General features: G+C 43.7%; 1 protein-coding gene across 1 annotated transcript in view; it reads right to left on the reverse strand.

Annotated features, from left to right (window-relative positions):
* Positions 1 to 26,516, reverse strand: part of ARHGAP42 (Rho GTPase activating protein 42) — a 289,629-nt gene that overhangs the window by 104,036 nt on the left and 159,077 nt on the right. Inside the window, exon 4 of the mRNA XM_066586582.1 lies at positions 23,280 to 23,351. Coding sequence (XP_066442679.1) covers positions 23,280 to 23,351 — 72 coding nt within the window. The remainder of the gene's footprint in view (positions 1 to 23,279; positions 23,352 to 26,516) is intronic.

Raw genomic sequence — 26,516 nt, forward strand, 5'->3', positions numbered from 1 at the left:
TGGCAGCGAAGGCATGTAAGTACATGTACTTCCGCGCATGGAGCTCATACTTGATACTAAATAAATTAACATTTTGAATATTTTGTTTGTATTATTTTACATTTGCATATCATTAACATGTCTATTGATCCTACGATTTCCATAATTTTATGACTTTTGGTGTTGAAATTTCAATGTTGAGGAGTGTATAAAGAATGGCTTATTAATGGTTACATAGAGGTGGGCTCCTTTTGTCAGTGCAGTGGCATCCCCACAACATGATCACTTAGTTCTGCTACTGTACTTAAATTATAAACTTGGTTCTGGTGCTGTATTTATGTTATTAAGTCGGTTCCGGTGCGGTTTTTATTTTATTAACTTGGTTCTGGTGCTGTATTAATGTAATGAGCTTGGTTCTGGTGCTGTATTTATGTACTGAGTTTGGTTCTGGTGCTGTATTTATGTAATGAGCTTGATTCTGATGCTGTATTTATGTAATGAGCTTGGTTCTGGTGCTGTATTTATGTACTGAGTTTGGTTCTGGTGCTGTATTTATGTAATGAGCTTGATTCTGGCGCTGTATTTATGTACTGTATTTGCCAATAGCACCCAATAAGACTTCAGCTTCTTCTATTCAGAAGAAAATGAAAGCAGCAATGTGATTGGTTGCCATGAGGAGCAGCTCCATGTTCTTTTTCGACCAGTTTTAATAAATCTCTCTTTAGAAATGGAAAAGCCCTTTAAGAACTTCAGAGAGATGAGAAATAAGTCTGATTTCCTATAACAACAGTAAATGTTGCTTTTTTCAGATGATTTAAGCACCTGCTGTTTCAATTTCAGCCATAAAACCTGTTTACTAGCAGGACGAGGCAGTTACGGTCTTTAGCACATTCCACTTGTAGAATTGCTGGATTTGCTGCCACCGCAAATAACTTCTGTTATTTTAGTCAATCTGAAAACAAAAGACTTTTTTCTTTATTCCTGCTTCTGCTGTTGAAATTCAATCTTCCTGCCGTCTTCCAGGTCTCCTGATGTCATATTAGTCACCGCATCATCCTATAAAGCAGTCACTAAGGAATAGCTGGGTGCGCACTGTGAAATAAAATTAACATACGTCCTAATATAAAGTCTGGGTATAATAGAGGCCAAGAAAGCCCCCACATGGCTTACCACTCAACTTTCCCAGACACATTAGTCATTCAGGCATACGTATACCCGGTTCCGACAATGCAGAAGGTTTTGTGCCTAAAAAAGTGGCTAACCACCCTCATGGAAGCTATGGCATTGTAGCTGGATTATCTGACCCACCACTCTGTTGTCAGATGATCGATATGAGATAGATAGATAGATAGATATGAGATGGATAGATAGAAATGAGATAGATAGATAGATAGTTATACCACATCTATTTATCTATCTATCTCATATCTATCTAGCTCATATCCATCTAACTCATATCTATCTATCTATCTACCTCATATCTATCTATCTCATATTTATTTACTTCATATCTATCTATCTTTCTATCTGAGATAGATATGAGGTAGATAGATATGAGGTAGATACATAGATAGATAAATAGATAGATATGAGGTAAATAGATATGAGATAGATAGACAGATATGAGGTAGGTAGGTAGGTAGATAGATGGATAAATAGATAGATAGATATGAGGTAGGTAGGTAGGTAGATAGATGGATAAATAGATAGATATGAGGTAGATATGAGATAGATATATAGATGGATAGATATGAGATAGATAGATATGAGATGGATAGATAGATAGATATGAGATAGATAGATAGATATAAGGTAGATATGAGATAGATATATAGATGGATAGATATGAGATAGATAGATATGAGATGGGATAGATATGAGATAATAATAATAGTAATAAACTTTGTTTGTATAGCGCCAACATATTCCGCAGCGCTTACATAGACGGGGAATACAGAAAGACAAAATACAAACATTACAGAACCACGGTTACATATAGTAATCAGTTGATGGAAACAATAGGGGTGAGGGTTCTGCTCCAACGAGCTTACATACTACAAGTAATGGGGTGATACAGAGGGTAAAGGGGCTGGAGATGTGCACGGTATGGCGAGGTGGAGAGTGTGCGATGTTATACACATAGACAATGGTCAGACATTTAGCCGTGTGACGGCAGAATCGGTATGACTGCAGGAGTGGTTTATGATGGCTAGCAGGGATTGCAGTCAGTAGGTCAGGGAGCATGTTATCAGGCAGAGTACAGAGAGGTTTTTTTAGGGAATTCGGTATGCCTCCCTGAAGAGGTGCGTTTTTAGAGCACGCCTGAAGTTCTGCGAGTCCTGGATTGCTCGGGTAGCCTTTGGTAGTGCGTTCCAGAGGACCGGTGCTGCTCTGGAGAAGTCTTGGAGGCGGGAATGAGAAGTTCGAATGAAAGGGGCACTCAGTCTGGTTTCATTAGCAGAGCTGAGAGCCCGGGCTGGTTGATGGATTGAGATAAGGGAGGCGATATAGGGGGGCGCTGCACTGTGGAGGGCTTTGTGGATGAAGGTAGCGAGTTTGAATTGAATTCTGTATTTAACGGGCAGCCAGTGCAGTGACTGGCACAGGGCAGAGGCGTCCGAGTAGCGGCTGGACAGGAAGATGAGCCTGGCTGCCGCATTCAGGATGGACTGGAGAGGGTAGAGTCTGGTGCAGGGGAGGCCGATCAGCAACAAGTTGCAGTAATCGAGCCGGGAGTGGATGAGGGTGACAGTAAGAGTTTTTAACGTCTCCACAGTGAGAAAAGAGCGGATTCTTGCGATGTTCTTGAGGTGCAGCTGACATGTTCGGGCCAGAGATTGGATGTAGGGGGCAAAAGAGACATCAGAGTCAAATATGACCCCAAGGCAGCGGGCGTGTTGTCTAGGAGTTATGGTGGCGCCACACACTGAGATGGAGATGTCAGGATGAGGTCGGTTAGTGGAGGGCGGAAATACCAGTAAGTCAGTTTTAGAGAGGTTTAGTTTTAGGTAGAGAGAGGACATAGTGTTAGAGACAGCGGACAGACAGTTAGTGATGTTTTGGAGTAAAGGTGCAGAGATGTCACGGGCAGAGGTGTATAGCTGGGTGTCATCAGCGTATAGGTGGTATTGGAGGCCAAAACTCCTGATGGTTTGTCCAATAGGGGCTGTGTAGATAGAGAAGAGAAGGGGGCCAAGGACCGAGCCCTGGGGGACCCCAACAGCAAGGGGAAGAGGAGGGGAGGTAGAGCCAGCAAAGGAGACACTGAAAGAGCGGTCAGATAGGTAAGAGGAGAACCAGGAGAGGGCAGTGTCCTTTAGGCCAATGGAGCGTAGCATACTGAGGAGGAGTTTGTGGTCAACAGTGTCAAACGCTGCAGAAAGGTCGAGGGGGATCAGTAGGGAGTAATCGCCCCTCGATTTGGCTGTCAGTAGGTCATTGGATACCCTAGTAAGGGCAGTTTCTGTCGAGTGTTGAGGTCGGAAGCCAGACTGTAGGGGGTCTAGGAGAGAGTTCTCTGATAAATAGCTTACAAGGCGGGAGTAAACCAGGCGTTCTAGTAGTTTGGAGATGAAGGGGAGGTTTGAGATGGGTCGGTAGTTGGCAGCATCGGTCGCGTCCAGAGTCGGTTTCTTTAGCAGTGGGGATATGATGGCATGTTTGAAAGAAGAGGGAAAGATGCCAGAGGTCAGAGAGAGGTTGAATATAGTGGTGAGATGGGAGATGACCACTGGGGAGAAGGAACGGCGGAGGTGTGAGGGGAGAGGGTCACTAGCGCAGGTGGTGGGGCGAGCAGAGAAGAGCAATTTGGAGACTTCTTCCTCTGTCGCTGGTCTGAGTACAGACAGTGAGCAGGAGCTAGATGCAGTGCTGACAAGACTAGGGACAGGGCTAGTCTAGGATTGGGAAGTTATTTCCTGACGGATGTCGTCTATAGATAGGAGATAGGTATGAGATAGAGATGAGATGGATGGATAGATAGATAGATAAATAGATGGATATGAGGTAAATAGATATGAGATAGATAGATAGATATGAGATAGATATATAAATAGATAGGAGATAGGTATGAGATAGATAGATAGATAGATATGGGATAGATAGATAGATATGAGATAGATAGATAGATATGAGGTAGGTAGCTAGATAGATATATAGATAGATAGATATGAGATAGATAGATAAATAGATGGATATGAGGTAAATAGATATGAGATAGATAGATAGATAGATATGTGATAGATAGATATGAGATAGATATATAGATAGATAGGAGATAGATAGATATGAGATGGGATAGATAGATATGAGGTAGATAGATATGAGATAGATAGATAGATATGAGGTAGGTAGATAGATAGAAGGAAAGATAGATAGGAGATAGATAGATAGATAGATAGATATGAGGTAGGTAGCTAGATAGATATATAGATAGATATGAGATAGATAGATAAATAGATAGGAGATAGGTATGAGATAGATAGATAGATAGATAGATAGATCGGTCTAATGGGATATACAGATATGTGATTATCGATCTCATATCTATCTAATATTTCTATCTAACTATTGCGATAGATATACAGATAAGTGATTACATATCTCTCATCCGCATCAATCTTATATCTATCTCGATCCATTTAGATGTGGCTGCCTTAGGCCTAATTCCCATGGGTGGATTTCCACGGCGTATCACGCGGCAGAAATTCGCGGCCTTGCCCCGCAGCTATTAGGTTCTATTGCACTTAATAGCGCAATGCTCACGGTGCGGAATTCCACTGTGGAATTCTGCCCCGTGAAATCACCTGTAATCACCCGCGGCATGTTCTATTTGCTGTGGGCGTACGCGCGGACGGCTTCCATTGCAGCACAGCGGTAGATAGCGTGAAAACGCTTCCCCGCCCACCGACACCCGCGTCATATGACGTGGCCGGCGCGTGGGCGTGTCATATGAAGCTGCCATGCGCCGGCAGCGTCATATGATGCGGCCAACGGAGGGCGGGGCGTGTATTCACGTTTTACTTCCGCTGTGCTACAGCGGAAGTATAGTGTGACGGACGGCTTCCATTAACTACAATGGAAGCCGGACGCACGTATTCCAGCAGCAAATAGAACATGCCACGGGCAATTTCACGCTGCCGAATTCTACTGTAGAATTCCGCAGTGTGAACATTGAGCTATTAGGTTCCGCCATGTGAAATCCGGCCTTACCGGGCCATTTACCAGGAAACTGTTGCCCTCTCCAGCAGCCTTTCTATTGCAGGGCAGAAGCTGGCAAAGTTCCAGCTTCCGCCACTGCCGGACAGCAAGTACTGCTGCACGGCTCAGTGGTCAACGCATCACAGGTGACATGTTGCCCACTGATTCGCCTGTCCCGTCTAACCCCTGAAGTCTTCGGAGAGTCGACGGCAAGTGCGCATGCGTTCCTCGACTCTCCGAGGACGTGAGAGATTAGACACAGCCAGGTCGGCGTCAGTAAGCAGGAGCCGCTGGGAGATGACCCCTCACGCGACAGCTAAACAACGGAGGGAAGAAATACAACGGGATTAGGTAAGTTTACTTTGTCTTTTTAACTCTTTTCTTCCCACAGGTTAGACTCTACAGGGAAGCAGGGCAGGTTGCAGGGGAGTATAATTTTTTTTATTTTGCTGACAGAACCCCTTTAAGGCCTCATGCCCACAGCCGGGTCAGATTCCGCCTTGCGAAATATCGCAGTGGAATCAGACATGACGCACCCCAGAGACCCCATACTCACCTCTCCGGATCCGCCGTGAGTGTCTCGTTCAGCGAGCTGGCGCACATGTGCAGTGCAGTGCATGCTGCGTTGACACAGGGCTGTGGCGCGGATTCCCCCGATACTTCCTCTTTGCTCACACTGCAGAAGTATCGTGGGATGGACGGCTTCCACTGACTGCAATGGAAGCTGTCCGTGTGGTTTTCCACATAGAATAGAACATGTGGCGATTCTCCACCGCGAGCAGAAAATTGCAGTTGATTTCCACTAATCATTTAACCTAGCATGGCTATGGACGGACATTGCTGTGGAATTCGCGGTGGGTGTCTGGCCGTGAGTTCCGCAGCAATAATCCATCCATGGGCATTGGGCCTAAATAATACAAATATATATATATAAATTTACATTTTGTGTTAACATTCCATTACATTTATACCTTCGGCTAGGGACCTGCGTGGCCCATTTTATGTTGCCTCTTCCAGGTCTTTCAAGCTGAAGTTGTATAGCCTGCATTGCCACTTTGTGATCTACTCAATAAAATAAGATTGATTAAAAAAATCTTATCCTTATCTCTCTCTCTCTCTCTCTCTCTCTCTGTAAGGTATCTGTCTTTCTCATATACATCTACTATTTCAGATCTATAGCTGGTCATACATTATAGGACTTGTTCACATGAGCGCTGAAGCCAACTCTGCCAAACTCCCATAGCTTTTGTGATAAAATAGTGCAGGATTCGGTGCTACGTCTTCTACCATTATGCCGAATATCACAACAGAAACCAAATGGACACCATTGTAATCAATCTAGTCCCATTAGTGCCATTAGATCATGTCAATCAGAACCGTTTGGCCAGGGGATTCTGTTTTCCTGCTTCCATGATGGTGATGTGAATTGGCCTTTACGTCTTGTGCTGTACCTCTTGGCTGAACTCACCTTCTCTCACTCCTTTGTTTGAAAGAGGATTTTGCAACGTTTTTTCATCACTCTGTGCCATTTGAGGATCACAATCTAAATTCACAGTATCAAAAATATTCACGCAAAGGACAATTTGGTATTGAGTCAATTTAACCTCTGTTTTTGGACTATGCAAGAAAGCCCACCAAACATGGGGAGAAAATGCAAGCACGATGCTGATGTTACCTGGAAACAAGTACCCGGAGAAAACCCACCAAACATGGGGAGAACACACAGATTTCATGCAGATGTTGTCCTTTGTCAGATTTGAACCTAGGAACTCAGTGCAGCAAGGCAACAGTGCTAACCACTGAGCCACCATGTTGCCATACAGTGCTATAACTCATAGGCTCCCATATTTAAAAAAAAAAAACATCATCTGGCTATTCTATGGACTTTGCAATCTCATATGAGTGTGCAGGAAGCGTAGATGACAAGTCAATATACTGTGTACTGTCATGTAAAATAAACTTTCTCAGGACCTCAGAGACAAAGCTCAAGTCACTACAAGGGATGTGCACAATGTCATTAGCAGTCCCAAATATTTATCCCTGCTGAAATGTCTTCCTCTTTTATGCAGCTAGTGCAGACAGCAAAAGGACAATTTTCTACTAAAATAAACTATTATATGCTTATCTCTTTGAATGTGTTTTGAGGTTCTGGCTCGATATAGAGCAGATTCCCATCTCAAACCATTAAAACATGTCCTCTGCTCTTTTCTTCAAACATCCCAGATGAAAAAGGGTAGTGCCATGGTGCTGGCTGCGCCATGACTTCTGGGTTCTCTTTGTGTCCAGGGTGACGCCAGCACACCACTTCGGACCATACACTACATGTGCTGTGCCATTCAGTGCTGGACACTGAGGGAGTTAAAAACAAAACTTTTATTATAGTATCCCTAAAACATCCTCATAGAAGCCGAAGGATAAAAGGGAAACGATTTACATGTTTCAAGCCTCACAAACCTATGAGGCTTGAAACATGTAAGTTATTCCCCATTTTTCCTGCATGCTTCGATGAGGATGTTTTTAGGCATGCTATAATAAAAGTTGTTTCTAACTTCATGAGTGCTGGAATTGGATCCATCCGTAGCTGAGGTGGCTTCCTTCCCTGCACCATGCTACTTTATTCCAGGGTAGTGTCCGGTGTGAGTGAGCTGGTTTCACTTTTTACACTGAGGGAGTAACATCTCCCTTTGCTGCCAGCACTGATAGACTTGCTAGATTTTCATGTAATTCAGTGAGCCTACTAGTGATAGTGGTATGATATAAAAACCAGCCCCTTAGTTCTTAGGGTGCTGATTATACTGTTTGTATTCTAGCCGTCAGTGTAGGTCTCTCTCCGTTAGTGGGGTAACCCTTTTCAGGGCGGATTCTCCACTTGAGGGAGCAGTCATACTATATTAATGGAGACCTCCCGCGGCGTAAATCTGCAAAAAATAGAACACACCGCGATTTATTTCCCGCTATGGAAATCTACAGTAAAATTCCACGTGTCGGCATAGGCTGGCAGAAAAGCCAGCGGGAAACGTGGCAGAAATTCGGCTGTGCGCATTAGCCTTATGTATCTGAGTATGTAAGAGGTATGTGTAAGGGTTTATTTCCACAAGTGATTTTCACATCTGTGTGCTGTTCATATTTGAAACTAACGGACAGCACACAGACCTATTACATTCATTACAGCTATACAGACATGGGAGGTTGGCACAGAGACTTCCACTCCAAATACACAGAGGTCTGAGTGGAAGCCTCCGCGCGGACCTCCTTATTGATTTCAATAAGAGCCGTGCCTGCAGTTACAAGCGCCAACCAGTACATGGAGGTCGGCACAGAGGCTTCCACTCCGACCTCTGTGTTATTGCAGTGCTGACAGCAGGCGCACACTCAGCTAATCAGTTGTGGTCCCAACCAGAACCAGGCCGATCAACTATTGATGAACTATCCTGATGATGGGTCATCAATAATATTTCACTGGAAAACCCCTTTAATTACTTTATATAGTTTTGTATCATCTGCAAATATTGCTATTTTATTGTGCAATACTTCTACCAGCTCATTAACAAGTATATTAAAAAGAATAGGGCCCAATACTGCCCCCACTAGTAACGGTGACCCGATTAGAGTATGTAACATTTATAACTACCCTCTGCTTTCTATCACTGAGTCAGTTACTTACACACTTACACACATTCTAGCCCAGGCCAAGCATTCTCATTTCATATACAAACCTTTTATGCGGCACAGTATCAAAAACTTTGAAAAAGTCCAGATATACAAGATCCAGTGACTCTCCCTGGTCCAGTCTAGAACTTACCTGTAAGGGTAGTGCTGGCTGGAATCTGTTTTACCACATGGGTTTCTAGCAGCACAGCCCCACAGGTGTGGAATGATTGTGCTGGCTGGGTGTGGTGATCTCCTGCTAGCCAATCCCCCGAGTCTTTGCTCACCTAAATACCCAGCTTCTGGCAGTGTCTGTTTTGTGTCCAGGGTAAGCAGTCATGTTGTCTGTTCTGTGCAGCTTGCTGTGTGATGTGCCCTGTTGTCTGTGCTGTTGCAGGTGCTGTGTGACTTGTTTCCTGTTGTCTGTGCTGTTGCAGCTTGCTGTGTGAACTGTGTCTGGTGCTCCTGGATCATTTATCTTGTTAGAGTAGGGACCACAACACACAAGGACCCTTGATCGGTGGGCTTGCGGCTTAAGTGACTTCTGCTTTAGCGTGCAGGGATGTTTGGTGAGTGTGTTGGTCGTTTGTCCTATGCTATGGCTGTCTGTGAGTTCAGTCTGCAGTATGCAGTTCTCTGTCCAGTTGGTGTTTCCGAAAGCACGTCTAGTCTGAATTCCGTTTTAGGACCCCGTGTTTGTGGTATCCCCACCTTTTTGGGAATGTTAGTGTGAGCCTTGTGCTTATTGGCCCACACAAACGTAACATTACCCCTTCATAGAAGAACAACAGATTGTTTTGACAGGAGCGACCCCTCATAAACCCATTCTGACATAGGATTAAACAGCTATTTTCCTTGAGGCACTCCAGGATAGTATCTCTTAGAAACCCTTCAAACATTTTACCTTCAATAGAAGTAAGACTTACTCGCCTGTAGTTTCCAGGTTTACTTTTTGACCTCTTTTTCAATATTGGTGCCACATTGGCAATCCAGTGGAACAAATCCCATCATTATAGAGTCCGTAAATATAAGAAACAAGGATCTGCCTATCACAATACTTAATTCCCTTATAACCCTGGGGTGTATGCCATCGGGACCCAACAATTTGTCTATTTTAATCTTTTTAAGGCAGCTTGGTACATCTTCCTGTGTTAGACTGGTGACATTTAGTGGAGAGTTTACTTTATCACTCTGCATCTCATCTGACATTTAATTTTCCTCTGTGAATACACTGTAGAAAAAAGTACTTAAACAATTTGTTTTCTCCTCATCACCTTCTACAATTTTTCCTACATTATTTATTAAAGGGCCAACACTTTTAGTATTATCCGTTTTGCTATTTATTTATATAGAAGAACCACTCAGACAATTCCTTTACGAATGTTATTTGTGCACAAACTAAAAATTAGGATTACGTTTATCTTCCATTTAAAATCAAGAAGGGAGTGGTAGGAGACGGGGTTATCATTTAGCTGGTTGTATATTTGATATATTATATTTATATATTTATTTTTGACATTTCCTTCAGTCCTTCAAATCTTATTCTAAATTATTGTATTATTTCATATAGCTGAAGACTTAGAAGAGTTAAAATCACAAGACGAGGGGATTCAGTCCAGACGCCGATAGGAGTATAGCCGCCATTTCATTACATTTAATACATAGCGGATTATTTATTAATCCGTAGTAACGCCAGGCCAGGGGATTCACGTTAATGAATGATCATAGCGGCATATTATTAGCAGCTTTAGATTCTGATCTCATAAAGATTAGGATACCAAACAGACATGATTTCAGGGGGTCAGCGACAGTTCAATAAAGTGAACGAGGAGAATAGTAAAATAATTAAACTGAGATATTTACATATACACATAGTCCCATCAGCCATAATATTAACCCCCTTCCTGCTGCAGCCCTTTTGGTTTCTCATTGGGTTTTTTTCCATCCCCACTTAGGGCTAATGACCAGGGCCGGATTTCCGCCGTGTTTTACGCGGCGAAATTCCGCGGTGTTTCACTGCCGCTATTCGGTTCTATGGTACATAATAGCTCAATGTACATGCTGCGGAATTTGGCAGCGTGAAATTTCCCGCGGCATTTCCTATTTGCCGCGGGCAGCTTCCATTGTAGTCAATGGAAGCCGCCCGTCATGCTATAATTCCGCTGTAGCACAGCAGAAGTATATCGTGAATACGCGCCCCGCCCACCACGCCATATGACGCTGCCGGCGTGTCATGTGACACCGCCGGTGCGACATGCGCTGTAATTGTTTTTTGTGGGATGAGTTGTATTTGTCAATGGTACGATTTAATATACCATATAATGTACTGGAAATCTTTTTAAAACTAGGTGGTGAGAAATGGACAAAAAGCAATTGTGCTATTTTTTTAGGGGTTCGCTTTAATGAACTTCAAAATGCTGTAAAATGACATATCAGCTTTATTCTGTGGGTCAGTATGATTACGGCAATACCAAATAGATTTTTTTTGTGTAAAACTAACTTAAAGAATTTAACACCTTTAAAACGTTGCTTTCCGTCACCATCTTTTCACCTCGACATCTTTTTTTTTTTAATTTTTGTGTCAATCGGGTACAGTGGGGCTGTTTTTTTGCAATTTTTATTCATATCATTTGGGGTGCATACAACTTTCTGATCGCAGTTTTATTCAATTTTATCTTACCTATGGAGTGATCAAACAAGCACAATTTTGGCATTGTGTATATGTCTTTCTGATAATCTTCACCATGCAAGATTAATAATCTGATATTTTAAGAATCTGGACTTTTGCGAATGTAGTCACACCGTTTTCTCATTTTTTTAATTGATGACTGGGAAAAGTGTTTTCATTGCATATATACATATATATTATGTCAAAACAATCCCTCCCCTAGAAGGAGTTGTTGGAATCCAATAACACTCTCTCTGTGTGATTGTAACCTTGATATAAGTAAGTGATTACAATATCAGAGAAAAATGTTATACTTGTAGAGAGGCTCTAGTACCCTGTTGTACCGCCTCTAGCTTGGATACAATATGTAATACCGATGGGCATGGAGGCTCTACTACCCTGTTGTACCACCTGTAGCTGGGATACAATATGTGATATGGACAGGCATGGAGGCTCCAGTACACTGCTGTACCACCTCTAGCTTGGATACAAGAAGTAATACAGGCGGGCATGGAGGCTCTAGTACCCTGTTGTACCACCTCTAGCTTGGATACATGATGTGATGCGGGCAGGCATGGAGGCTCTAGTACCCTGTTGGGTTGCTTCTAGCTTGGATACAAGATATATTACAGGCGGGCATGGAGGCTCTAGTACCCTGGTGTACCGCCTCTAGCTTGGATACATGATGTGATGCGGGTGGGCATGGAGGCTCCAGTACTCTGTTGGGCCCTTTCTAGCTTGGATACAAGATGTGATATGAGAGGGCATGTAGGCTCTAGTACCTTGTTGGGTGACCTCGAGCTAGGATGCAAGATGTGATACAGGCAGGCATGGAGGCATACAGGTTTTGTATTTTATCCTGTGGCATATGAGTCTGCATTTTCTGTAACTGAGCCTCTAGATCATGTAAACTCGTAGGCTGTTGAAGTGGGCATCCCAGATAGTCCCATACATGAGCGATAAATCTGGTGACCGGGCAGCCATGGAAGTGTGACAATGTTGTGGAGGCTCCTGTGACATCCTTGTGTGTGCGGCCGAGCATTATCCTGCTGGAAGCTGCCATGGGAGGAACACATGTGGCTGCAGGATGTCCTGAACATATCGCTGAGCTGTCATTGTCCCTCATACCACTACTATGGGGGACCACTATCGTATCTCATGGCCCCCAGACCATCACACCAGCAGTGGGGGCAGTGTACCGCTCCACAGCAAAGGCAGGAGTGAGGTGTTCACCCTGAGATCTCCAGATACAAAAAACAACCATCGTAAGTGCCCAAAGTAAACCCGAATTCATCACGGAAGATAACCGAATTCCCCTCCTTGGTGCCCAGTTTCGTTGTTCACATTACTGCTTAAGGAGGTGATGGTGGGGGTCAAAGGCCGTACATGTAGTGGGCGCTGTGAGACGGAATATCCTTTAACCAAGCGTCTGGAAATGGTTCTGACAGACTCAGGGGCCAGAACTGAAAGCTGCATTTAAACGGTTAATAGCGGTGATAGCAGAACAGTGGAGTTATCTCTGATTGTTGTTGTGGGGAGGGTCTCAGCTGTCAAAGACAGTTATCACCCACTGTATATGGAGCAGGTCCGGCTCCCTGTATATAGACACCTAACATGTCTCAGTGGGTGTCTGTAAAGACACGCAACGTGCGCTGCGAATGTATGGTATACGCCAGGAAAGGGTTAAAGCCACTGACAGGTGAAGTGAATAACACTGTTTTTCTGGTAACTATGGTGCCGGCCGGGGGGGGGGGGGGGGGGGGGAGAGATATCAGACAGTTCGGAACTAGTCAGTGTTTGAAGTGCTGATGTTTTTGATGCAGGAAGAATGGACAAGTGTAAGATCTGACAAGGGCTAAATTGTGATGGGTAGATGGACTCTGACAGAGCATCTCCACAGACCTTAGGGGGTGCTCCTAGTATATAGTCATTAGTATCTACGGAAAAGTGTGCAAAGACGCCAAACAAGAGAACCAGGTCATGGGTGCTGAGACTCATTGATGCATATTGGCTAGCCCGTCTCGACCGGTACTGTACCGAAAACTGCTGAAAATATTACTGCTGACTATGATAAAATGGTGTCAGACACAGACTGATCAGAGTCCACATACTGAGCCCTGTCCACCGCTGATAGCGCCTACAATGGGTTCCTGAGAATCAGAAGGGGACTATGGAGCAATGGAAGAAGGTGGACTGGTATGATGATTGCATCATGTAGACAGCCAGGCGTGTGCATTACTTACCTGGGAAGAGATGGCACCAGCATGCACTGCGGGAAGAAGACAAACCATTGGAGGCAGTGTGACGTTCTTGGCAATGTTCTTCTGAGAAACCTTGGGTCTTAGCATCATGTGGATGTGGCATGTACCACCTACCTAATCATTGTACAGGCAAGTACCCGCTTCATGCTAGCGGCATTTCCTAATGGCTTTGCCCTCTTTTAGCAGGATACTGCCCCACTCAAAAACTGTTCCAGAATAGTCTGAGAACATTATAAAGATCAAGATAATGACTCGTCTTCCAGATTCTGATTAATCATCTGGTTCAATCCAGGACTGGAGCAGAGTTTTAAAAGAAGAATAATGCTTTTTGTTTTCGGGGGTCATGACCTGGAAGGTGTATTGTGGAGATGTACCTTCCTGCACTGAGCAGGGGGTTAGACCAGATGACCCTGGAGGTCCCTTCTAACTCTACCATTCTATGATTCTTTGAGATAGAAGAACACCTACTCCTCCACCATGCACGTCCTCAGGTCTGGGGGTATGGGAGAGGTGTAAGCCAACATAAGAGAGGGCAGCGAGGGAAGCGGTGTAAGACAGTTGGATCCATATCTCTATGAGAACCAGAAGGTTTAGAGATTTTGTCATGAAGTCATCATGGATGGTGGGGCGTTTACTGCATGGTGACTGACAGTTTCAGGGTGCACATTTAAAGGAGACAGGAGAGGGTGAACAGCGAATGGAAACTGGATCAGAGGGGTTTCTTAGAGGGCCAAATACGTTACCGCTAGTGGAAATAAAAGGTGGGCCAGGGTTCGGAGAGATGTTTCCCGCTGCTAGTAGTAGGAGGATAGAGGGTGCGAGAAGATGGCTGAGAGATTTGTGGGAGCAATGTTTCTCTTTTCTGTTTCGGCTAAGGAAAGTGAGAAGTTCCTGTGAAGTGTGCATGGGCGAGGAAAGAAGAGAGGGGCTGATGTGGATGTAGTGCACTGAAGGTGGGCACTAGTTGTGAGCTGTGAAGCAGGAGTACAGAAGCTATAGTAAAAGTAATGCATTTTGGTAAGGTAGTGTATGTAGCGTACCTGTCTCCTGCCCAGTCTACCTGCCATTGCACAACTGCTACACACTTAGCCAAAAGTGACACTTTACAAACAAATGACACGTGGCACACATCAGGCAGGAATGTACAGAAAGACTTAGCAGTGTATAAAAAGCAGATCACGCCATTGCTCTACTTGCGGCTCTCATTGTGTGAACGTCTCCTCCTCCTCCTCTCTACATACAGGTCATTGAGCACTGATGAATCATCCCCTGCTCTGCTGTCCTAGCTTCCTCCTGTCAACCCAGAGCTAGTAGACAATGGACAGCTAGGCAGATGGAAGGGAGGCAGCACTTCAGTATTTTTAAACACAAAAACGTTATTTTAGGTAAATTAAGTACATAGCAGTTTTGCTAATTCTCAAACTGGCTATCATATAAGCACAAATTATTTGAAAAGTTAGGGACACTTTAAGATGAGTCTGGAATGGGTACTGCTAACGTGTATAGCTAGTTGTGTACCAAATATATCTATATATTTATTGATACTTAATGGTTTTTTTATCTTTTTTGCAAAAACAGTGTACAACTGTTTGTATAACCCATTGTAGTCTACTGACTGCGAACTGCAAATAGCATATGTGCGCTACGATAATGATGCAGCACACCATGACAGTCAAGTTAGTGCTGAATACACCTGTACCTCATATTTCCAGCAGCAATGGTGCTGCTCTCCCCAATAAGAAATGTTGCACTGGCCGCCACAATAATGACCTGCGTTTGCAGACCTCACCAATGCAAGCAGTGATTGGTTGCGCCACTTATATGCCCAGGGTGAGATGTCTCTGCAACATCCAGTACAATGACCCACCAGGTGACACGGACAACATGGATTTAAAGAGACAACTGGTAATCAGCTCTTAGCACTTGGGAAAGCTCTCTTCCACTACTTGTTTCCCATGCATGCCGGCCAATGCCCCCAATAATATACACGCCGAGCCTCCGGCAGCTATTTCTGTCTCCCAGTTCTTCCGTTTTATCCCTTAAGTTACCAATTAGAGAGAAAGAAATGCAAACAGCTCATCAATCTAAAAAAGCTACAAAACATCATTCAAACAGAAAACCCAATTTGGTCTCAGTTATTTCTATGGTGCGTAAATGTGTCTCTGTGTCCTTTGATGTTCCGCAGAATTTTAGTGGAGGTCAAGGGGCTCTAGAAGAAAATAATGTTTAACAGACTGGACAGATAGAACGAATCACAGGATTTTGGCCCACGCAGGGATGAGCTCATCGATATAACCAGCTGTGGACCACAAACTCCACTGACCAAATAAGGCAACCAGTCCTACCAGTCGGATCCCTCCGGAGTTCCTGGGATTTCTGCATTCGTTTTGGCGGGCGAGTCTTGCATCCTGTTTTCAATCTACAGCACCATTCACAGGAAACCTATAGCTCATTGACTACTGCAGGACTCCATGGTGTTGGATGTCTGAGATCATTAGTCACTGTAAAGTTAGGGGAAACGTCTATAACTTTTTAATTGTCTTTGTGCTTTAATTCATCGCCGTTTTTAAGAACTCTGCTTATTGTCAGTAAATGCTAATGTATATTCACAGGCTTAGATCTGTTCAGACCTGATAGTTCTTACTGTAGAGGGTTTGCAACAATGTTTGCAGGCTAAGCAATCATTTGTCAGTTAAATGGTCTGACTGATATATTTGACCTACAAGGATACATTGTAGCACAGTCAGGGAGGGATTTGTGCCGCTTGACGTTGCATTTGGCTGGTTCTACAGGGTGATTCAGGCATCAGGGCCACCCAGAATATCTTCTGAATAAAAAGAGATACAAGTTGGAAACTTTGTAAAACACTAAGGTGGGAAAAAAACTTTTTGGCATTATGGTTGTACCTGTCTTCGCCATCTTAATGGCGGCCATCGTGGATTCAGCACAAGAAAGGTTAATGGAAAGGCAGTCATGGCAGACATGATTTAAGAGTGGAATTTCATCAGAAATTGATAGTTGCAGTCATTCTTTCAATACCCACAACCATTTTCAAGTTATGGATGATGTCATGTTGAGATCATAATAATCATCTGTATGTCTGCAAAGCATGCATAAGCAATGTGTGAAGATAGTAAAAATTATCTTGAAACTTAAAGAGACTCTGCCACCTACTTTTAGCTGTACAAGCTATGCTTAGGTGCTAAATGGAGGATGTGACCCGCTGAGATCACTGGGGTACCATCCGGTTCTCATGGCAGCCTGGGGAATTCTAAAAGTCCCCAGGGCTGCATATATCTACATTACACTCAAGTTTGGCACTAACAACCAATGAGGTTGAATCAGGGAACCCAAACAACCAATGAGGTTGAATCAGACAAGCCAAACAACCAATGAGGTTGCTGGAATTGTGAATCAGAACCAATGAGGTTGCTGGAATTGCTCCATACTGCCGAACTTGAGTGTAATATAGATATATGCCCCAGGGCAGCCATGACTGTTTGAATATTAAAGACTTGCCTGCATCATGTCTTTAATCAGCAGGCTGTTAAAATTTAGTATAATGCAATACTGTAGTATTGCATTGTACTGTATAAGAAATCAGACAATCACAAGTTCAAGTACCCTATGGGGACTAAAAAAATAAAAATAAGTGAAATAAAGATAAAATAAATATTTTTTAAATTATTTTAAAAATAAAAAATATTAAAAGTTAAAAAAAGTCATCGCATCCAAAAAAATAAAATAATTAGCCAGTATACTAAAATATCACATTAGTAATTCTGGCAGAATCTCCAAGAAAAAAAATAGAATACAAAGCTAACAAAAAGTCTTATGCTCCCCAAAATGGTACCATTACAAATCACAGGTTCCCCCGCAAGAAACAAGCTCTCACACAGTCCTATCGATGGAAAAACTATAAGGGTAAGGGGGGTGAAATGATGGCAACAGAAAGCTATTTTTTTTGTTAAGGTATTATATTTTATTTAAAGTATTAATATATATATATATATATATATATATATATATATATATATATATATATACACATAATATAAATTTGGAATTTCTGTACTCATGCTGAATCACAGAATTAAGAGAATGTGTCATTTTTACTACACCATGAATGCCATAAAAATGGTGCAATTGTGGGGGTTTTCCCACTTTGCCCCCCCCCCTTAGAGTTTCATTATATGGTATGTTAAATGTTACCATTTACATATACAACTCATATACATTTCTCATTACGTGAGAAAACCAGAATCCGTAAACATATGTTTTCAGTGCAGCCAAAAACTGGCCTCAGACATACACATTGACTGGCTACAATGATTACATATATATAAAGAACTTCAACACTGCAGCGTGTAAACAGTATGCAGAAGAGAGAATGAGAGAGTCGGGGATGTGTGGCAGATGCATAAGGTTCATTTATTTTAGCTTGTTTATTTTAGACCATTGCGTGCTCCTAATATACAAAAAAAATATTAAAATTATGTCCGCTGGTCATGGCTGGTGGCATTCATTACCTTCTCCTGCCATCAGTCTTGGCCGTTGTCTTGTCCTCTGCATTGTCAGTGGTAGACACCACATCTTCTGTCAGTTTCCTGCTCCCCATAATGTGTATGCACATGCACAGTCCCTCTCTTAAAGTGCCAGCATGCACACCCAGCTTTCCAGTCCCCAACACATCCTGACAGGTCCTAGGCTATTTAGTAACATAGTATGTTAGGCTGAGGGGAGACAATGCATATCTAGTTCAGCCTCCCACCCCCCTTGTTGATGTAGAGGACGTCAAACAAATCCCCAATGGGGGAAAAAATTCCTTTCCGACTCCATAATGGGAGTCAGAATAATCCTTGGATCAACATTTGAAAGTTCCTACCTGACTCCAAGATTCGGATCAACAACCCCGCTGGCCACCTAATGTTTATATCCTGAAATATCATGGCGCTCTAGAAAGGCATCTAGTCCCCTCTTAAACTCCTCTATGGATTTTGCCATCACAATGTCCTCAGGCAGAGAGTTCCATAGGCTCACTGCTCTTACAGTAAAGAACCCTTTTCTGTGTTGGTGATGAAACCTGCTTTCTTCTAGACGTAGCAGATGTCCTCTCGTTACCGTCGCACTCCTGGATATAAACAGATCATGGGAGAGATCCTTGTATCGTCCCCTCATGTATTTATACATACCGGTAGTTATTTGGTCGCCCCTTAACTGTCTTTTTTCCAGGGTGAATAATCCCAATTTTGATAGCCTCTCTGGGTATTTCAGTCCTCCCTTCCCGTCCTCCCATTTTGTGGAAAAATAATGTGCTCGTCTCTCGCCCCTATACCTCTTTTAATGCACCCCAAGACATATATTTTGCCTTTGTAGCAGCTGACTGGCATTGATTGCTCCAGTTAAGTCTACAGTCCACTAGTACCCCTAGGTCTTTTTCCATATCACTTTTCTCTAGCAGTACCCCATTTAGGGTGGATTCAGATGAGCGTGTTTATGTGCGCACAAAAACACGCTCCTATTAGAACCATTCGTTTACTATGATGTGTTCACATGTCCATGTTTTACAGGTATGCAAACGCACGTACCTGCAAAACATAGGACATGCGTGCACCATAGGTCTGTGGTGCGTGTCAATATTCCCCAGCGGGGGGAGTCCCCTTGTCACTGAACACTGTGACAGCACTGTCACAGTGTTCAGCGACAAGGGGACTCCCCACGGGCAGTAAAGAATCCCCTGCCACAGCTGTGACAGGGGATTTCTTAATCTCCACTAGACTGAAGAATTCCGCTGTCACATCTGTGACAGCTGTGGCAGAGGACCTCAATGTTTTCCCATTGAATTCAATGGAGCCGGCGCTACAGCCGACTCCATTGAAAGCAATGGGCTGCCTGCAAGCCCTGCAAGGATTTTTCAGGGAAGGGCGTTAAATATAAGCCCTTCCCTGAAAATCATCCCTAGAATGTGTTAAAAATAAAAAAATCTATACTCACCTCTCCGCAGCTGCCGGGGCTCAGGCGCGTCCAGCTGTGCCTTCTCCCTGCACTGCTCTGAATCTCTTTCAGCCTGCTGAAAGGGCTGTATCTGATTGGCTGAACACTCAGCCAAGTGCTGCCTGTGATTGGCTGAGTGCTGTGACCAGTGCAGTGTTGTCACAGTATTCAGTGACAAGGGACTCCCCGCAGAGATGAAGAAATCCTTTGCCACAGCCAGGGGCGTAACTATAGGGGGTGCCGGGGAGGCGGTTGCACCCGGGCCCAGAACCCTTAGGGGGCCCATAAGGCCCATCTTCTCCATATAGGGAGCCTAGTAGTATGAATAAAGCATTATAGTTGGGGGTCTCTGTTACAGATTTTGCATTGGGGCCCTGAATCTTCAAGTTACGCCTGTGGCGACAGCTGTCATAGTTCTCCACATACACACCAGTCCTCCTTGTAGGAGATATGTAGACGAGACGCCAGCCCAGTCCAGCATTGGACCTGATCCACCCCGGAGTTCCAGTAGATCTAAAAAGAAGGCAGAGTTCACACTGCTATATATGGCTAAAATCTCCACAGAGATCGAAACGTTGCCACCATGGACCTGGGGGAAGAAAGTCGATTTTAGCCATATACAGCGATGTGGACGCTGCCTTCTTTTTAGATCTACCTTAATCACAGTGACCCACAGAATAAAGAGAACCTGTCATTTTTACGGCACCGTAAATGCTGTAAACCCCCCCCCCCCCCCCCACATCCCCAAAAGGCACAATTGCGGGGTTCACTTTCTATTTCACCCAAGTTTTTTAAAAGTTTCCCAATACATTATATGGTACGTTAAATGTGACCATTGAAAAATACAAACTTGTTCTGCCCTCATGTGGCCGTGTAACCAGAAAAATAAAGTTTAGGTTTTTTTGAAAGTGGGGATAGAAAAAATAAAAAAATAAAAAAAAAGGGCAGCAACGTGATGGGATTAATTGAAGACCGTATGGGTGTATTAGTAAATAAGATAATGGACTATTAGATGTGGAACATACCTTGAGAGGTAATGACGAACTTGGAAAGTTGTAGAATGTTTCATTATATGATAGTAAATATTGACATAAAAGCAGAAAATCCCTTTAAGCATCCCTTTAAGAATATGAATCAATGAACTGCAATAAAGGCCAGATTAGGAAACTCCAGAATGATGATTTATTTCCTCACTTGATGATATTTTTCCCGCCTGCCACAATGGTGTGTAGGGATCAAAAATATCACCCCATCACATTATACAAGAGCGGAAGACAGATTATTTTTGAGTTCTTCTCGGCATTAGAGTCCCCCGGAGACAAGGAGAATGATTAAAGCGCTTATCACTAAGTTCACAATCGTAACATTAAATAACGCTTCAGACCGGAGTTACGATGGGAATAATCCAAACAGCCTGTATGACTATTTCCTGATAGTCTAAGGACCATTTATAAATCTCTTCTGCTGCATTAGCTCCATGACACGGCCAAATGCCGAGCGCTGATGGAAGAGCACACATTACCTAGGTGAGCCTCATGGTTTGGTAGAAATGTAGGCTTCCTGCCAGCCATGCCTCAATCATTTAACGAATAAGCTCATTAAAACGGTTTTCTTAATGAACCAGAGAAATGGCCGTAGACAGACAATGATAAATGAATGGTAAGCATTATATCATCCGTTAGTCTAAAGTCTTGGTGAAGCACAATGTCAGTGGCCTGTTCAGTCTGGATGTGGACCATCAAAATGAACTTTTTCCCCCAGAGGCTTAACTTGAAGCTCCCGGGCCCCGATGCAAAACTTGTAACAGGGCCCCCAACTATAATGCTTTACTCATAGTACTGGGTTCCCTATATGGAGAAGAGAGGCCTTATGGGCCCCCTAAGGCTCCTGGACCCGGGTGCAACCGCATCCCCTGCATCCTCTATAGGTACGCCCCTGTTTCTCCCCCATGGGCTCATATGAGGATAAAACAGACTGCAGAGCGTCCCCAGTGTAAGAAGTGTGTAGGACGCCTTCATGAACCACTCTTGTTGGACAGATTGCATGCACATGTCACATCATTCACCACTTACATGTAGGAAATAAACCAGTCACTTGAGAGACATGTGCTACTCGTAGACCACTTACATGCTTGCTACATGCCACACAAGAGCCACTCACACATACCGTAGGATGCATGCTGCCCATATACAGGGCCAGCCTTAGCTATATGTGAACCGTGCAGTCACACAGAGCGCTGGTCACTAGCTTGTAGGGTGGGGCACCAAACAGATGTAAGATTAGGGGGATCGCCATCCAGATGATCTTCCTTAATATTTTGTGGAGCTGCATGAGCTGTCTACCTCCTGACTCCATCTCCTCCCCTCTGATGTTCCGAGGCATTGCTGTCAGCCCATCAGGACCCCACAAAATCATAGCTTAGTTCTGTTACTGTATTTATGTTACGAGCTTGGTTCTGGTGCTGTATTAATGTTATAAGCTTGGTTCTGTAGCTGTATTTGTTTACTGAGGTTGGTTCTGGTGTAGTTTTCATGTTATGAGCTTGGTTTTCATGCTCCATTAATGTTATAAGCTTGATTCTGATGCTCTATTTATGTTAAAAGCATGATACGGCTGTTCTATTTAGGTTATGAGCTTCATTTTGGTGCTCTATTGATGTTATGGGCTTGATTCTGGTGCTGTATTTATGTGCTGAGCTTGGTTCTGGTGCTGTATGTATCTTATAAGCTTGATTCTGGTGTTGCATTTATGTTATGAACTTAGTTTTGGTGCTCTGTATATGTTATAAGCAGTTCTTACTGTCTCATTTAGCTAATAATTTAATATAGACAGAGTCCTTATTCATCTACTAGAGATTATCTATCTATCTATCTATCTAATATCTATCTATCTAATATCTATCTATCATTTCATATCTATTTATCTATCTATCTAACTATCTAATATCTATGCTCTATTTATGTTATGGGCTTGATTCCGGTGCTGTATTTATGTGCTGTATCTATCTATCTAGGGGAAGGGTTGCAAACTTCATAGTACCAAACCGGACATACATAACAATAATGATATGATACGTCACAAATGTCTGATGGGTGGAGGTTCCCCCCTCTGACCTATCACACTGAGATGGAAAGGAGCATGTGATGGTTTTATACCTTACACAACATATCTAATACAATTTTTTATCAATTTATAAAAAATATTTTAAAAAATGAAGTATAGAACTTAACCCTTTCCAATCCACTGTCTGACCTCTGAAGACATTATAATTTAAGGCTGTACAGCTCCGATGTTGGAAGACGTCCGTCGGGGTTCTCTTACTGTATATTGCCAGCCTCTCTGCTGTCAGAGCCTATCCAACATGTCACCTCATGCAGTACTGGCTTTAGCCAGCATATAGCGCAGTTGTATAACAGCAGAAAAAGAGTAAGCCCCTAGGAAAACCAGGCTAGAAATTGGATTGGAAAGGGTTAAAGCGTAAGTTAACAACACTATTTCACATTAAATTCAACTATTTCCAAGCGACCTACCTTTGCTGCACCAATCTGTTCTTTACGAAACTTCTCCAGTGGGGATATTAGAACATCGTTGGCATTCTGGATCTACAATGTTATAATAATAATAATAATAGTTATAAAAAAAGCTTTAAGCAAATGGAACAATAAAGCTAAATTATTTTTTTATTTTAACTTAGCAGAAATTTACCAAATTATGTAGAGAATTTTTTCTGATGATTAACTAAAAAAAAATTTTGTAATTTTTTCAAATGCAAAAATACAAGATGAAATACAACCCTTTATCACAGCAATCATCAAACCACGGGCAGCATGACCTTGGAGAGGTATGCACAGTGCCCAAACCAGGGGCAGCATAGACCTTGGAGAGGTATGCACAGTGCCCAAACCAGGGGCAGCATAGACCTGGGACAGGTATGCACAGTGCCCAAACCACGGACAGCATGACCTTGGGACAGGTATGCACAGTCCCAAGCCAGGGGCAGCATAGAAGAGGGACAGGTATGCACAGTGCCCAAACCACGGGCAGCATGAACCCCGGACAGGTATGCACAGTCCCAAGCCAGGGGCAGCATAGAAGGGGGACAGGTATGCACAGTGCCCAAACCACGGGCAGCATGGACCCGGGACAGGTATGCACAGTGCCCAAACCACGGGCAGCATGGACCCGGGACAGGTATGCACAGTGCCCAAACCACGGACAGCATGGATCCGCGACAGGTATGCACAGTGCCCAAACCATGGCAGCATGGACCCGGGACAGGTATGCACAGTGCCCAAACCATGGCAGCATGGACCCGGGACAGGTATGCACAGTGCCCAAACCACGGGCAGCATGGACCCGGGAGGGGAATGCACAGTGCCCAAACCACGGACAGCATGGACCCGGGACAGGTATGCACAGTGCTCAAACCACGGGCAGCATAGACCCGGGACAGGTATGCACATTGCCCAAACCATGGGCAGCATGAACCCCGGACAGGTATGCACAGTGCCCAAACCACGGGCAGCATAGACCCGGGACAGGTATGCACAGTCCCCAAACCAAGGGCAGCATAGAAGAGGGACAGGTATGCACAGTGCCCAAACCACGGACAGCATGACCTTGGGACAGGTATGCACAGTGCCTAAACCACGGGCAGCATGAACCCCAGACAGCTTTGCACAGTGCCTCCCATGTGTGTTCTATTCTGGAACACTGTGGCAGTTCAGAATAAAAACACTTTGAAGTTTGACTCGGAATGAAGTTCCAAGACATGGGAATGGGACGCTCCACCCTCTCCCCATCTGCATCATATAGACTGACAACTCTCTCCTGTTTTCAGTATAGGGGCAAAGCTGCCACTCTACACCAGTGTTCCCCAACTCCAGTCCTCAGGGACCGCCAACAGGTCATGTTTTCAGGATTTCCTCAGTGTTGCACAGGTGATGTAATTATTGTCAGTGCCTCAGACATTGCCACAGCTGTTCTTACCATAGGATATCCTGAAAACATGACCTGTTGGTGGTCCCTGAGGACTGGAGTTGGGGAAACACTGGTCTACACAATGCGGGTGGGAAGAGGCAGCAAGTTATCCCATATCCTGTAGATAGGGTGCAACTTTTAATTTTGTAACAACCCCTTTAAGTTTAATTTTAAGTGGAGGTGTGACTGGATGGAATCTGATGAATCCTCTCGAAGTCCTGCTAACTTGTGAGCCCGGGACCCTTTTCTCAGTGGGGAGTTGACTGTGCACAACTGTTACTCTCTATAGTAATGAATGGCTCAGTCATACTTTCTATTAGACTGTTAATTATATATATAACTCTCTAATGTTAAAAGAAATTTTAAAAAAATCAGATATAAAAAAAAAACCAAAAATGCTAAAACAAATAAAATAGAAAGATTTACTGAGAGTGAATGTCCAATCAATGTTATATTCTCTGAGGCTCCGATATATTTTAATACTGTTTGACCAATGACCATCCTTCCGGCATCACAAATCTCACTTGGCATGTAAGTTGCAGTCGTGTTTCATATACAAAATATTGATTACAAATATAGATTTTTCTCAAGTTCCACAATAAATTTACTGCCGCGTTGACAGATTTGTGGATGGGCCGTCGACAGAAATAGAAGCACAGCAGCTCTTAGTTGGGAAAGTGTGACCAGTCTATAATATTCCAGTCATGTGCCGGAAGTCTTCAGAAAAAAGGCATTTCCTGACTTTTATCAACTATTCCAAGGATAAAATGCAGAACTTAAGCAATTTATCACTAAACACGATATTAATGAACTCTGAGAGGGGCACTGACCTTGATTTTCCCCCACTTGAATGTAAAAAAAAAATCTCATGGCCGGCTCGCCTGGGAAATGTGACCAAAAGCGACAAGATGACCCAATAGACTATAATAGCAGTAAACATGACCACTTCAGATTCTCATATTTGTATGGCAGAACTGTGTAGTCAGAGTCTGTAGGGCAGCAAGTGAAGTCCAGGAGACTCCTTACTAGTGGTGAGTGAACTTTTCAAAAGTCCGGTAAGGCCTGTTCACTGAATTTTGACAAAAAGTTCAGTTTGGTCCAAATTAGTTTGAACCAAATCGGAACTTCATCAGTACCCTAAAACTGGTGTATAACCCTATCTAAGAGCTATAAAAGGTCTGCATAACACTTTTAGGTTGCCTAGGACTCACAGATTTTGGCCATGTAATGCCAGCAGAGTAGTTAGAAAAATCTATAATGCTTGGACAGATCAATGGGAAAAGAAGACCCGGCGCCAAAGAACACGATGGCGGATACTGTCAGAGATAATACTGGCATGGATATCTCACAACTGAAAGAAGCAATGCAAAACCGAAAAACATGGAGGGAGCCTTTAGGGTCGCTGAGGGTCGTGAACGACTAAACGGCTAAAAACAACAAGGAGTATATCTAAGTACCTTGAGCCTTCTTTAAGGCCGGCTTCACACGGCCGTGACGGGCTCCGCCGCAGAATTCCGCGGCAGAGCCCGTCACGGCGTCCCACCAGAGACCCCAATACTTACCTCCGGATCCGGCGTCCTACATGACGCTTCGCCGTGACGCGCCGGCCACGCCACATGACACGCCCACAGCGTCACATGACGCGCCGGCGGTAGGCGGGGAAGCGGTTTCATGCTATCTTCCTCTGTGCTACAGCGGAAGATAGCGTGACGAACGGCTTCCATTGACTGCAATGGAAGCCGTCCGCGCGTACACCCGCGGCAAACAGAGCATGCCGTGGGGTGAGG

Source organism: Eleutherodactylus coqui, chromosome 1 (assembly GCF_035609145.1).
Source record: "Eleutherodactylus coqui strain aEleCoq1 chromosome 1, aEleCoq1.hap1, whole genome shotgun sequence".
In the NCBI taxonomy this organism is placed as follows: domain Eukaryota; kingdom Metazoa; phylum Chordata; class Amphibia; order Anura; family Eleutherodactylidae; genus Eleutherodactylus; species Eleutherodactylus coqui.